The sequence below is a fragment of the Blennius ocellaris genome (assembly GCF_963422515.1).
Source record: "Blennius ocellaris genome assembly, chromosome: 11".
Lineage (NCBI taxonomy): Eukaryota > Metazoa > Chordata > Actinopteri > Blenniiformes > Blenniidae > Blennius > Blennius ocellaris.
Window position 1 is genome coordinate 28,973,264 of NC_137660.1, and position 14,729 is coordinate 28,987,992.

General features: G+C 48.8%; 2 protein-coding genes across 2 annotated transcripts; one reads left to right on the plus strand and one right to left on the minus strand.

The window, feature by feature from the left end:
• Window positions 1-151: 151 nt before the first annotated feature.
• rep15 (RAB15 effector protein) lies at window positions 152-1,289 on the plus strand (the record flags this gene model as incomplete). The annotated part of the gene is made up of 2 exons (XM_080504816.1): window positions 152-430; window positions 735-1,289. The coding sequence occupies 2 exons, from the start codon at window positions 152-154 to the stop codon at window positions 1,287-1,289; spliced, it is 834 nt and encodes a 277-aa protein (XP_080360942.1).
• Window positions 1,290-2,664: 1,375 nt separating this feature from the next.
• poglut3 (protein O-glucosyltransferase 3) lies at window positions 2,665-9,374 on the minus strand. The gene is made up of 6 exons (XM_080504521.1): window positions 8,991-9,374; window positions 7,787-7,984; window positions 6,440-6,723; window positions 6,147-6,351; window positions 4,874-5,070; window positions 2,665-4,040 (listed from the first exon to the last, which is right to left on the minus strand). The coding sequence occupies exons 1-6, from the start codon at window positions 9,250-9,252 to the stop codon at window positions 3,603-3,605; spliced, it is 1,584 nt and encodes a 527-aa protein (XP_080360647.1). The 5' UTR covers window positions 9,253-9,374; the 3' UTR covers window positions 2,665-3,602.
• Window positions 9,375-14,729: the final 5,355 nt, after the last annotated feature.

The following is a 14,729-nucleotide window of genomic DNA, read 5'->3' on the forward strand; positions in this document are numbered from 1 at the left end:
GACCTTCTAACCTTCTGATCTTCTGACCCTCTGATCTTCTAACCTTCTGACTCTCTGATCTTCTAACCCTCTAACCTTTTGACCCTCTGACCTTCTGACCCTCTGACCTTCTGACCCTCTGACCTTCTGACCGTGTGGTCGTCGCTCCACGATGGGCCAGAGGTTCAGCCAGCCCTCCTCCCGCCCCTCCGTGAGCCCCGGCTTCCTGCCGTCCTTCAAGCGCTCGTCATCCCGGAGCTTCAACCCGCCGCTCCAGTCGCTCCACCCGAGCATCTTCGCCACGCTGAGGCGCCCGCCGGCCGCCAAGCCCAACGACTTCATCCCGCTGTTCAGCGACTGCGTCTCCGCCGCCGCCGGCAGAACCCAGGAGTACCTGGGCTTCCAGGACCCCGAGCACAAGTTCCACCCGAGTCCCGAGACCCTCACCCAGGTATCCTCATCATCATCATCATCATCATCATCATCATCATCACCATCTCATGAAGCCACACTTCCATCCCAATAGAACACAAAACATATCATGATAATAAACTGAGATATTTCACCATTTTGGAGAAAAGATTCACTCATAGATATACGTACAGACCGATCCATCCATCCATCCATCCACTCATCCATCCATCCATCCATCCATCCATCCATCCATCCATCCATCCATCCATCCAGAACACAAAAAAGACCATCCAGAGTCGTTGCCATTGTTTGGTTCTGATGTCTTGCTGTCGTTGGACCAGATCTTCTTGATGACCTACGTCACTCAGAGCGTCAACCTGAACCTGCCGGACGCCTTCAGCTGCTCGGCCATGATGCCTCATCAGCGCGTCCTCCTGGGGGCCGACTGGGTCTGGGCCCTGCTGGACAAACCCACCAAGACCCTCAAGGTCCAGATCGCCGTGCAGGTCCTGCACCTGCCCGGCAGTACGGCGGTGGAGAGCTCGGCCGCCGGCGCCACCGCCGGCGCCGCTGCCTCGGAGTCGGTCCAGATGGCGCAGCGCGAGTCGGGGCACAGGAACTCCCAGGAGCGGCTGGTGGACTTCTGCTCCTCAGTGGGGAAGGACTGCTACGCCCTCTTCCTGTTCTTCGGGAAGAAGAACGACAAGGAGAACATCTACGGCGTCCTCAGCAACAACTTGGAGGCGGCCATCGGGAAGTGCAGCAGGATCGACAGGACTCTGATCGAGAACTTCTTCAAGGGTTCCAGGTACCTCCACACGCCCTCGGGGATGATGCAGGCCGTGGTGACCAAGAGGAAAGACGACCCGCTGACGCTGGTCATCAAGTTCAGCTGAAACGCCAACGGATTCCAACACACAGACACCGCGGGTCACTTCCTGAGACCCCATGTGTCACTTCCTGTGACACCACGGGTCATTTCCTGCAACCCCATGTATCACTTCCTGTGGCACCACGGGTCACTTCCTGTGACCCCATGTGTCATTTCCTGCGACCCCATGTGTCACTTCCTGTGGCACCACGGGTCACTTCCTGTGACCCCATGTGTCATTTCCTGCGACCCCATGTGTCACTTCCTGTGACACCACGGGTCACTTCCTGCAACTCCATGTATCACTTCCTGTGGCACCATGTGTCACTTCCTGTGGCACCACGGGTCACTTCCTGTGACACCACGGGTCACTTCCGGTGACCCCATGTGTCACTTCCTGTGGCACCACGGGTCACTTCCTTTGACCCCATGTGTCACTTCCTGTGACACTACGGGTCACTTCCTTTGACCCCATGTGTCACTTCCTGTCATCCTCGTCTCCCGGGCGTCTCTTCAGGCTCAGTAGCAGCTGGAGTCGTACCGACACATGTTTTCAAACGTCTTCCACCGTCCAGTTGTTGACTTTTAGTGTTTAACGTGAATAAGGCCCCGTTTCCATGACAACCAATACGAGTTTATCCGCAAAACCTCCTTGTGTATCGTGACGTTTTTTACCTCGACTCCCGCGGTGGAGAGATTCTGTCACTCCTGCAGACACCGATGGAGGCGGAGCCTGTGATTGAGCATCTCCTCCCTGCTTGTAAACAAACATGGCCGACACCGTGGTGGCTTGACTCGCGGTCCTAATTCCAGTTTTATCGTCCACATCAGTAGTTTACTAGTTGAGACAGCATCCGATGCGTCATCAGTCCATCCGGACGTCGAGTTCTCTGCACACGTCTTGTGTGGCTTCATTTCAACATCAAGCGACGGCGCCCCCCAGTGGCCCGGCGGACTAACGACACGGCCGTCAGTGTGTCTGCTGCTGCAGTGGAAACACACGCCTTTTTTTTTTTTTTTTTCTTTTAACAGATTAGGTGTTGTCACGTGAAACGTCGTCATGGAAACGGGGCCCAAAACTCAACGTTTGACTGGTTTATTACCAGGAGGGAGTTTTAGAAAAAAAAAAACTCATCAGCGTCACGATTTGCAGGAAAACATGAGAACGTTTAGTTTCTAAAAACACGTGAAGCTGTTTTCCTTCAGCCTCGTGGTAAAAATGCTACATTTGCTATGTGACTCTGTTCCGTCGCTTCACATTAAGTCATTAAATATGTTTATTTGACGACAACTGACATCCGGATTATAGAGCATGAGTGGAATAAAATGTATTAAAACAACGTACAGCAGAGCGCTGGGGTTTGTCGTTTTCAAGCAAGAAGCTGGAGACCAAAAGGCTGAACGGTCAAAAATATTTATTTATTTTTAAAAAAAGAAGAGAAAAGGCAAGGAATTGTCTGTTCGGTTGTAAAAACTTGAGTGCTCGTCCCACAAATGTGTGAAAAGGAGCAGCAGAGCAAACATGGATGCAGAGTTTAGGCACATTTAAAGTTCATATAAACAACAACAATCATCACAATAACTATTATTATTATTGTAACACTGGAGGTGAAGTGAGGCTAAACTGTCAAAACTCCACAGAGAAACGTGTTTTTTTTTACTTCTTAAATTCACCGTCACAGTTTTTACCCCCGAAATAAAAAAACATCTTCACCTTCAGTTGTAAACTTTGAACATCGGGAACGTTTTCAGGAAGAAAAACAAAAAAAACAAACAAAAGATACTGAAACATAAAGAAGTTTAACATTTCAAACTGTTTTGTGGTTCAAACAACTTCTGCTGCTAGAATCTCGGGGCTCCCTGCAGGACTCTGGACGTTAGCGTTTAGCGTTTAGCATTTAGCACCGCGCGTTCAGGCCGAACACCTTCCAGAACCTTCCTGAAGCCTTTAAAGCTCCAGTGAGCGAAGTGAAGCAGAACTTTGACTCGCACCTTCGACGTGTTCCAACGAGCGTCGCTAGCTAGCAGCTAACGGCGGCAGAGCGTTCACTTCGTATCAGCTGTAGCTAACATGTAGCCGCGGCTAATTTGCTCATTCGAACTACACACAATGAAAACCTGAATAAATAACTGATTTTTTTTTTTTTATTCATGATTAAATTCATCTTCTAGAGTCAGTTCGAGCTTCTTTCAGATCCTGAGACGAGATTAAGACGGATTACAAAAGTCTTCACTAGTTAGATTAGCTCTCCAGAGCTTCAGGGGACACACAGTCCCCCCATAGTCCATCGCAGTCCACCGCAGTCAGTCCTCTACGCTCCGCCCCCCCCCCCCCCCGTCACAGCTCGTCCCTCCCCGCCCGGTGTCCGTCCCGTCCTTCGCGCTCACAGAGACACTGGGCCGTGTGGTCTTGCGGCTGTGGGACCTCCTCCATGTCCGCGGTGTCTGGCCGTCCCTCCTGCCGCTCGGCGTAGGTCTGCAGGACCTTCAGGTAGTAGCAGTAGAGCCGCCCGGGCTGCAGCAGGTCCCGGGCCGCCGCCCGGCCGGCCCGGGACACCTCCTGGGCCCGGGCGTCGTGGTCCCTGGCCCAGCGGATCTGGTCCAGCAGGTCGGACAGGTTCCGCCGCACGGGCACGAAGTGCGTCCACGGTTCCAGGCGGCTGTAGAAGAACTCGTAGTACGGCGAGTCCTGCTTCAGGACCAGGCTGCTGCCCAGCAGCAGGTAGGGGAACCGGTACGCCGCCACCGTGCCGTCCAGGGTCACCTGGTACTTGTACTGCAACACCGAGACACCGGGACTCTTTTATCTCTAAAGACACGCCGAGACGACCTGGAGTACCAGGGGCCTCCGGCTGCACACGTACTTAATAGTTCTTCACCCTTGTGTGGCGTTCTGGACAAAAACGTCCACTAGGGGTCACTTTCTCCTCTTAATTTCACCAGAACTTTCACTATCTTGCTCAAACGGAATGATTTTTGCTGAGGAAGTTTACTTTTACATGCAATTTATACATTTGGTCAAATATAGCTCAATAATACACCATCAGCAAATCTGATCTGAAAATCTGAAATACACTTCAAAGTCAATTACATAACTAATCTTTGACATATCCAAGATAACGTGTAATACATTTCTTGTCTCTGATCATTTATTATGTTGAAAATATAATAATAATTTAGTTTATTTCATCTCCCAAAATCAGTGAACTCATCTTCTAAATTGGCATTTAAAGGCTTAATTAAATTTTTTTTTTTTTATATTTGGTAGTTTTGATCAGGACTGAGGTTGATTATCAGATTTATGCAAAAAAAAAGTTGAAAAAATATTCTTCTGAAATATTTTCACAGCTGTAAAGTCAACGCCAACAAAGGAAGTTCCTCTGAGCTCCTAAAGGGTTCAATCAAAAAGAGTATTATTTTCACCAACTATATATATATATATATATATATATATATGTGTGTGTGTGTTTGTGCATAAAAGAACTCAGCCTCATCGCATCATAAAGCACATTCCCAGATGAAAGCTGCTGCCGCCCCCTGGTGGCGACCAGCGCGCACCGGAGCAGGCTTCAGCCCCGGGTTCCGCCTGCCAGGCGCCGGCCGGCTCACCTTGAAGAAGTCGAAGAAGCCCACCAGCGGCGCCTTGCCCAGCTCCTTCTCCCGCTCCCGGAAGAAGAACCAGCCGGTGATGGCGGCGTCCAGCAGCTCGGGGTTTTCCCGGGACAGGGACGCGAGCTGCAGCCGCTCCTCGCGACTGTCCCGCCCCCGGAAGAAGGCCCGCTGCGTCTTATTGGCCCACGGAGGCCCTGCAAGGTTCCCGGAAGCTTTGCTTTAGTTGGACTCCGGGACCAAAGTAAGAGAGAAACAACAAAGGACTCCGTGCAGGACAACACAGGAACAGGAGGACCAGCTTGAATAATAATGTAACTGTCGTCAATCATGGCGGGACATTTTAATCGCTGATTATTCTCTGGGCTCTTATTTGTGAGGGAAACAAACAGGAAACAAAGCCGAACCCAGACGCATCAAATTACATCAATTTAACCCGGAAATAATAATAATAACTACAAAAGTTGTAATTTTTAAATCTATGGTTTTCTTAAAAACATGAGGACCTAGTAGAGAACCCTGTGGTCCACCCGTCCCTCCCCCTCCCCCTCCCCCTCAAAACCCCCTGAAACTTTTCTTTAGCTTCTATTTAAAGTCTATGACGTTTTAACTCTTTTTCAAACAGAGCATTATAGAAGATATAAGATTAATTATGTTAAATTAAGGTGTTTTATGCTTGAAGCTCTGCAGCTTAGCTTGCAGTATGCAAACATGAGGACCTAATAGAGGACACCTGGGGTGCCTCGAATGGACGCCGACAGTCGGGGGACATGAAGACACAGGTTCTAGCGCATCAATATTAAAATTATTCGGTTTTCCTAAACTCAGTGAAGCTTCCAGACAACGTGAGATCTGTAGAATCGGGTGGTGGAGGTGGAGGAGGTGGTGGAGGTGGTGGTGGAGGTGGAGGTAGGGGTGGTGGTGGAGGTAGAGGAGAAGGTGGAGGTAGAGGTGGAGGTGGAGGTGGAGGAGGAGGTGGGGTGGAGGAGGTAAGAGGTGGAGGAGGTGGAGGTAGAGGAGGTAGAGGTAAAGGTGGTGGAGGTGGTAGAGGTGGAGGTAGGGGTGGAGGAGGTAGAGGTAGAGGAGGTAGAGGTAGAGGTGGAGGTGGAGGTAGAGGAGGTGGAGGTAGAAGTGGAGGTAGGGGTGGAGGAGGTAGAGGTAGAGGTGGAGGTGGAGATGGTAGAGGGAGAGGTGGAAGTGGAGGTAGAAGTGGAGGTAGGGGTGGAGGAGGTAGAGGTAGAGGAGGTGGAGGTGGAGGAGGTGGAGGTGTTACCCGTGTGTCCCTGGACGGACAGCAGGTCGTTGGTGACGCCCCTCAGGGTCTCCAGGGTGGAGTGCGTCACGTCGTAGGTGGGCAGGACGATGTCCCGGGTCTCCGTGGAGCCGCACCAGGACAGGATGGGGACGGCGTCCGTCTTCCTCGTCTCCAGCGGCCAGTCGCCCACGTTCAGGAAGAACTCCACGTCGGGGACCCTCACCTGCGAGACAACACAGGTGGTGTTCTAGAACCCCCGGCCTGGTGGTGCCCCTCGGAGAGGGAAAGTAATAGATTACTCCAGCCGGTACCTTCCTGGTCAGCGACAGCAGCATCTCGTCGGAGAACATCTTGAAGTCGGTGTACTTGCCCAGCGTGCGGCGGTACACGCGGTTCTGGACGACGGCGTAGTGGACCAGTCCGCCGCGGTTGGAGAACCTCAGGGGGACTTCCTGTCGGAGGTGCTGCAGGCGGATGGACGGGAAGGACAGGAAGTCGGACACAACCTGGGGCTCCTCGGCGGGGCAGCGCATGGCGGCGCTCCACACGGACGCGTCGGGCTCCGGGCAGTCGCAGTACTCGTGATAGACCGGACCTGGAACGTTCCGGAGGGGCGTTATGGTCTTACGTGTTTAGGGTGAACTTGTCGCTACATGTTATCATTAGCTGGTGGCGACAGGTTTAGCTGGTTGCTACATGTTAGCATTAGCTGGTGGCTACATGTTTAGCTGGTGGCTACATGTTAGGATTAGCTGGTGGCTACATGTTAGGATTAGCTGGTGGCCACATGTTTAGCTAGTGGCGACAGGTTTAGCTGGTGGCGACATATCAGCATTAGCTGGTGGCTACATGTTTAACTGGTGGCGACAGGTTTAGCTGGTGGCTACATATTTAGCATTAGCTGGTGGCTACATGTCAGCATTAGCTGGTGGCTACATGTTTAACTGGTGGCTACATGTGTAGCTGGTGGCGACAGGTTTAGCTGGTGGCTACATATTTAGCATTAGCTGGTGGCTACATGTCAGCATTAGCTGGTGGCTACATGTTTAGCTGGTGTCTACATGTCAGCATTAGCTGGTGGCTACATGTTTAACTGGTGGCTACAGGTTTAGATGGTGGCGACAGGTTTAGCTGGTGGCTACATGTCAGCATTAGCTGGTGGCTACATGTTTAGCTGGTGTCTACATGTCAGCATTAGCTGGTGGCTACATGTTTAACTGGTGGCTACAGGTTTAGATGGTGGCGACAGGTTTAGCTGGTGGCTACATGTCAGCATTAGCTGGTGGCTACATGTTTAACTGGTGGCTACATGTGTAGCTGGTGGCGACAGGTTTAGCTGGTGGCTACATATTTAGCATTAGCTGGTGGCTACATGTCAGCATTAGCTGGTGGCTACATGTTTAGCTGGTGTCTACATGTCAGCATTAGCTGGTGGCTACATGTTTAACTGGTGGCTACAGGTTTAGATGGTGGCGACAGGTTTAGCATTAGCTGGTGGCTACATGTTTAGCTGGTGGCGACAGGTTTAGCTGGTGGCTACATGTTAGCATTAGCTGGTGGCTACATGCTACGTGGATTTTTTCCGACCAAACAGCAACGTGAACATCCTTCCATCATGTCGAACGTTGGGATTCGATCAAACCTGCGTGTGATCGGACCTTGGAGGGTGAAGGGGGACCGGGCCACGGCGGCGTCTCCCAGCAGGACGGAGACCTTCAGGCCCTTCTGGACCGAGCCGTAGAGCCGGTACCTCATGAGGAAGGAGCCGTCGCCGCGGTCCAGCGGAGGAGGGACGTGGATCCGGACCAGTTCGCTCTGGTCCAGCGGACTGATCTTCACCCTGAACGTTTCTTTACCTGCAGAGCAGAGAGACGCTTCAGTCTGGACCAGAACCTCATTTGAAATGTCAAAGTCCAAAATTAAAATGCATCGTTTATAGCCGCATTATTTGACTCAATGATAATAAATAACATTAATAATAGATCATCCAAATCTTGTTATCCATGTTGAACATTTTATGACGAACTCAAACGAAAACAGAAAACAGAAAGAGGAGATTGTTTTTGTCGTTTTCAATCCGAAAATGAAAAGATATTTCAGTCAACACATTTCTAATTGTATTTCGGAGGTTAGGCACTTCTGGATTGGTTGCAGGAACTGTCAATCATAGCAATCGTCTAGCAATAGCCTAGCAATATCCTAGCGATAAACTAGTGATAAACTAGCGCTAAACAAGCAATAGCCTAGCAATAGCCTTGGAATATCCTAGCGATAAACAAGCAATAGCCTAGCAATACCCTAGCGATATCCTAGCAATATCCTAGCAATAAACAAGCAATAGCCTAGCAATAGCCGAGCAATATCCTAGCGATAAACAAGCAATAGCCTAGCAATATCCTAGCGATAAACAAACGATAGCCTAGCAATAGCCTTGCGATAGCCTAGTGATAGCCTAGCGATAGCCTAGCATTAGCCTAGCAATAGCCTAGCGATAGCATAACAATCCTTTTCTCACAGCAACAATAAAACACGACAGCGGAGCGTCTACAAACATCTGCAGCTAATAACTAGCCGCTTAATTCAACAGGTGAGTTTCTGGTGACGACAATCAAAACATTCTGTTTCGGGGTGGCGCCCCCTTCTGGGCGATTCTGATTTAAACAAAGAGCCCAAACAAACAAACAAACAAACAAACAAAAACTAAAAAACTCCTGAAACGACTCCTTTAAAAACAAAACTCACAAAGTTCATCTTTACCTGAAACAACCTCGGAGCTTCACGTTTCAAAATAAAAACAAAAAAAACAAAAAACAAAACAAACACCGAGGTGGATCCGGGTCAGAACCGGGTCCGGCTGGTTACCTGGAGAGGAAGTCAGGTTCCGTCCGTCCGGACCGACCGCCTGGATGAAGAAGAACCGGACCGGGACCACCTCCTCCGGGCTCAGACCGGGTCCCCACACCAGGCACCGCTCCGGGCTCACCTCGGCCGCACGGACCGGGACCGTCGAGCCCAGGAGAACCAGGAGAACCAGGAGAACCGGGAGAACCGGAAGAACCGCGAAGCCCGGACGGAGAAGAGCCCGAGGAGAACCGGGGAGTCCCGCGCTGCACCGGGGGACCATTTTACCTCATCCGGGCCGCAGAGGACCGGGTTCGGAACGGGTTCGGAACGGGTCAGGTCGCGCGAACGTGCACAGATTGAACGTAAAGTTCAAGAAAACTTCAGCGTGAAAACGTACGCAGGCTGGGCGTCAAGTGCGTAGGATTTACGTAAAGTGCAGAGACGGAACGTATGCGTTTCCGTTCTGCCGCGTTCAGGGCGCCTCGGAAATATGACCTCCTCCGTGAACCCATCATCCGACCGCATCCGAAACTTCAGCGTGAAAACGAACGCAGGCTGGGCGTCAAGTGCGTAGGATTTACGTAAAGTGCAGAGACGGAACGTATGCGTTTCCGTTCTGCTGCATTCAGGGTGCCTCTGAAATGTGAACTCATCCGTGAACCCATCATCCGACCGCGTCCGGGAGTTTAAATGCCTTTAATCTCCTCCAAAAAAAACCCAAGATACAATCCAGAGGTAATCCAGGGGTTGTGAACCTTCTCACACCTGAGGAAGTATCGATCCCTCCGGAAGTACCACGGGTCAAACTGCTTCTATCGAGTTTCTATTGTTTTCTGAAGGCAGCATTAGAAACGGCTTTATCACGTTCAGCCTCGTTCGCTTTTAAAATGCCAAATCCTTACGAGAGTGTTAATTATAGTGAATATAAAATAAGTACCAAATATGTTAAAAAAAAATTGTTTCACTACTTCGGGGGAAAAAAAAAAAAAACAATGTGAAAAAAATAGCAGAGGATGGTTTCGATCCATCGACCTCTGGGTTATGGGCCCAGCACGCTTCCGCTGCGCCACTCTGCTTGATGGACACACAGGCGTGAATTCTAAATTATATACATTATGCAAGAATGACGTAAGACTAATGAAACACGCTAAATTGACTTTAAAAAATATACCCCCAAATGACTAGGATTTGTGAAAATTGTTTGAAAAACATACAAGAAATTAAAGTTGAACGCTTTAAAATGTAAAGGGAATTTTTCTTTTATTATCATAATTGAAACTTCATTATTTGCAACGTAAGACAGTTTATGTTTATGTGTGAAAACTATACATGAACTGTGTCATCTTAACGGTAAAATGCGTTTCGTGGCTCCAGGCAAACTTAATTTGGCGCAAAGCGACGAAAAAATGTCTGTTTTTGTTGTCCTGAAGGACGCAGACCTCTCCACCAACGTCATCCACCCTCATATGACGTCACTAAACCTGAATAGGTTTAATTGTGTGCAAGAAAAACAAATAATCTCAACGTTGTGCCACTTCTAACAATTCTCATGCTCAAAAATGTTTTTGTTTTTTTAGTTTAGTTGCATTAAAAAATGCTCCCAGTGACGAATATCCTGCATGGAGACTCAACGTTTTCAGTTTTTAATTGTCTGCGGAGTACAAACCTGCTTAAAAAAATAATAAATCATCGGATTTGGAGGCGATTGCTAAAAGTGATGAACGACACAGCGGGGAGGCGCTCTGTTTTTCACGATTTATTAACAAAATGATAAAATAAATAAATACAAATTGATCAAATGCTCCTAATATCAACTCCTCCCCCATGTTCCCTACAGTATTTCCTAAACACTGCATACAAAGAATTCATCACAGAAGAGGCTCAATACAGAGGTAAGAATCCCACCAGACCAGTCACAATGTCAGGCCAACAGAAGACACATCTGGAACAGAAGTCAAAAAAATAAACACATTCCTTTCCAAAATCATTATGAAAAAATACAAACAATTATACAAATATTCAGATTGTGTAATTACCAATTTACACATTATTCAGCACACCAGGTGAACTTCTTCTTTATTCATATCGCTACAATGCATCTCACCAAATGGAAGATAAAAAAAGACTTCTTGTATTATTATTTTATTTTTGTTTGTGGGTTTTTTTTTTGTTTGTTTGTTGTTGTTTTTTTTTTAAGAGTTTTTGTTTTTGCACTCAACACCACCACCACCACCACCACCACCCCCCCCCCCCCCCCCCACCCCTCCCCCAATGGAATCAGCTGTGGATGAGGTAAAGAAGCTGCAGGTGAACAGTTGGGTCCGGACAGAATGAGCGGGTGAACGGGAGTCGACGGCGTGGGGACGTCATGTATCCACAGAATACTTAGAAGGCCACAATCAATCATGACTTCATCGTTATATTTTCTTTTTTTTTTTTTTTTTGTACAACTGATAAAAAAATCAAACGTACCCTTGAGTCGGAGCGAAAACGCTTCACAGGAACCAGCTTTTTTTTTTTTTTTTCAATTTTGTTTCTCTCTCTTCCAGTTCGGTTTAAACGTAAGCGAACACTTAAACGCAACGGGTGAAGAAGAAATGATAAAAAAAAAAAAAAAAAAAACCCGACGTGATATGCAGCGACGACACGGACGTGCTTCCCCACCGAGACGCACGGTTGCAGTGTTCTTTGGATAAATTCACTTTAAGAGCTCAGCAAAGAACAATTTGTAGGTTTTTTTTTAAGACTTGTTCGCCCCCGCTAGCCAAGTTGTACTTAACGCAAACTCTACGCTCAGACCACGGTGGTACGGAAAAAACACGCTGGTCATGATGAGAAACATTGATATGAAACGTGTTTTTTCAATTTCATGAATCTGGTTCACAGAAACAAAGAAAAAAAATTCATATTTATGCCCCTGATGGCCACTGTTGGTATTGCAATACTTTTTTTTTTTTTTTGTGTTTGTTTGTTTTCACAGCAAGGTAAAATTTGTCATCAATTGTGATTCAATCTTTTCTTTTTTGTAAATTTGTGATTCGTTCATCCGTGGTCCGAAACCTTCTCGGATCCGTACGTTAACAATTGCAGCGCTTGTACGTAAACGTGGAAAGTTACTGCGACGCTCCCGCTCGTTTGGCATCGGGATGCCAGGAGGTTCCAACGAAAACCAAAAGGTGACTTAAGTTTCACGTAAAAAAAAAAAAAAAAAAAAAAACAATAAGACAGAACAAAAGTAAAAATGCATATTCAAAAAAAAAAAAAGTTTGACAAATCTTGTATAAAAAATTTGCATAAGAAGGCATGCGCTCCACCGCTAATCGCTAATCGGGGCCGGAAGGTTTTGATCGTTCCAGACGCGCCCGGGGCTCCGCCTCCTCCCAAACGCCACGACCGCCAAACGGAGGCGGCGAGAAACGAGTCGGACTGCTATGATAGAAATAATAATAACAATAATAATAATACTGGTCAAATCAACAAACAAAAAGTGCATCATCACGAAACAGCCGCGAGCGAGAGCTGGTCGCCGTCGACGACGAGAACGAGAACCCGACGGCTTCTCAAACGACCTCCGCTAGCGTCCGCGTGGATCTTCTTTTCTCTTTGTTTCCCACGGAAAACGTAAAAGTTAAAAAGAAAAAGAAAAAAAGGGGAAAATAAAACACATTTAAGGCAACTCCTCTATGAAACGAGAAAAACACTTATCTGGTCGATTTTAAAACGGCGTCGTACGAAACGTGGGCTCAACTTGCATCGACAACCGGCAGCCTGAGGTGAAGGACCGGGTCTGTGCCCCGCAGCTCGGGGGCGGGGCGGCGGGGGAGGGGCGGGGCTAATCTGGAAGGGGGGGGGGTGGTGGGGTAAGGTTCAACAAGTCACAGTGCAAGTCAAGAGACAAATATTATCTGCTGTTTGAAGAAAGGCACTCGAGGTACCTACTGTACAGAGGGAGGAGCTCCAGCTAGCCTGGAGGCGTTTCGGGGGAAGAAACCGGAAGATGAAGACGAGTCGGACGCGAGGAAAACGACGACGTCCGACGGAGTCCAAGACACAAACCGACAACGCCCGGGACGAACCGCCGACGGCATTCAGAACGCAGCTTTCTGTCCACGAGTCGGGAGGCGGAGCTAGCGCTCCCCGGGAACCGGGCGTCGAATATGATTCCGGTACAAGAGTCCGAGTGATATGAAGGAAAAGAAACCACCACCACCACCACCGTGCAACGACAGCGGCTCGGATCGCCGGCGCCCAACCACACGTTGACCGGGAGGTCAGAGCCTCGGGACAGAACCCAGAACCTAGAACCCCGCCTCCATCGCAGAGCTTCGGGCGAACTCCCGACAGTTTTGGTGTCGGTCCAAGGTTTTGGCCAGATCGGAATTTGAGACGTCGACACGTTTGGGAATCCGACGACGTCTTTCAAGGGAGAGGTTTTAGTAGCCTGAACATTTTCCACCAACGTCCCGAAACACATGAAAGCAGAACCTCGGACCTCCTCCGTCTGAATCAAACCGCAAAATCTGATCTGACGACTAAATAAAATCGACCCGATTCGTTGAGGAACCAATTTAAAAGGTCGTTTGCCGCACAAACTCATGACGAGGAAACGTTTTTAGGTGGGAAAAGTCTTTGTTGGTCACAAAGACGCAGAGATCAAAGAGCGACCTGTGTTGATAGGACCTCCGTGACGCCGGTTGAAGCTACGTCACGGTTTCCATGACGACCTAAACTGTAGCGTCACTTTGAAGTTGCAGTTCCAAGTCCAGTTTGCTGGAGCTTGTTCCGCGGAATTCGCCAGAATGTTCAGACGGTCAGCAGAAACCTCGACTGAGGGAGAGTCGTCCAGGTCGCAGGTCAACATGTTGTTGGGACTCCGACCGATATGGCGAAAGAAAAAAAAAAAAAAGAGAGAGAGAGAGCGAGAGAGAGAGACGATATTCCAGCATGACCAGAGGCACCGGGATCCAACAGAACAGTTCCTTATTCCCCCGAACCGACGGCAGCGACGACTCGCCGAGTTCACCGGACAAAGACCGACCAGACAGAAAGCAGAGAGATGGGGGGGGGAGGGGGGAGGGGGGGGTTGTTGTGAGGCTGCAGCGGACCGAGAGCCGGACCCCCGCCTCAGCGCCACTCGGGAGGCCTCGACCTCCTCCTAGAAAAATATTGGCAATGTGGGGATAAGTCACATCACGACAAAGAGATGCATACTCTGTTTAATTCCATAATAACATACAAAAAGCTCTTCAGCACTTCTTTGTGACGCAGCAGGCTTGTGCTTTAATCTCAGGATTTGTGTGTGTGTGTGTGTGTGAGGGGGGGGGGGGTGGGGGTGTCTTTTTCCATCCTTTTTTTTTTTCCCCCCCCGGATCCGAGCGAAAGGAGCAAGGTTCGTACGACAAATCCCCCCCCCCCCCCTCCCCCCCCGTCACGTTATTGTTTGATCGATCTGGGGGTCTTTGAAGTGGGAGCAATGTGGGACCTTTTAACAACGCCGATGCTTTGATCTCTGAATACAGTGAGTGGACGCGTCCCTGCTGAATTTGGACACAAGGTGGTTTTGGCAGTTCGGGATTCAACAGAAACTTTCACGTCACTTGGGAAAAAAAAAAAAAAGAAAAGAGGAATTTCCTCGGAGTGGAGAGAGAAAGAAATGCCATCCAGCAGGTTTCAGGAACAGAAAGCACTTATTCTGAAGACTAGGAAGACCTGAATATCTTTTCCCATAAAAAAAAAAGAAATAAAAAGAAACACAGC

What these genes read in the sequence shown, in the direction of transcription:
- poglut3 (XM_080504521.1), bottom strand. Translation starts at nt 9,252, where the DNA reads ATGGTCCCCCGGTGCAGCGCGGGACTCCCCGGTTCTCCTCGGGCTCTT. An exon ending in TGCTGTCGCTGACCAGGAAG is followed by an intron (nt 6,352 to 6,439) that starts GTACCGGCTGGA and finishes GTTGTCTCGCAG; the next exon opens with GTGAGGGTCCCCGACGTGGA. An exon ending in GTCCGTCCAGGGACACACGG is followed by an intron (nt 5,071 to 6,146) that starts GTAACACCTCCA and finishes GGAACCTTGCAG; the next exon opens with GGCCTCCGTGGGCCAATAAG.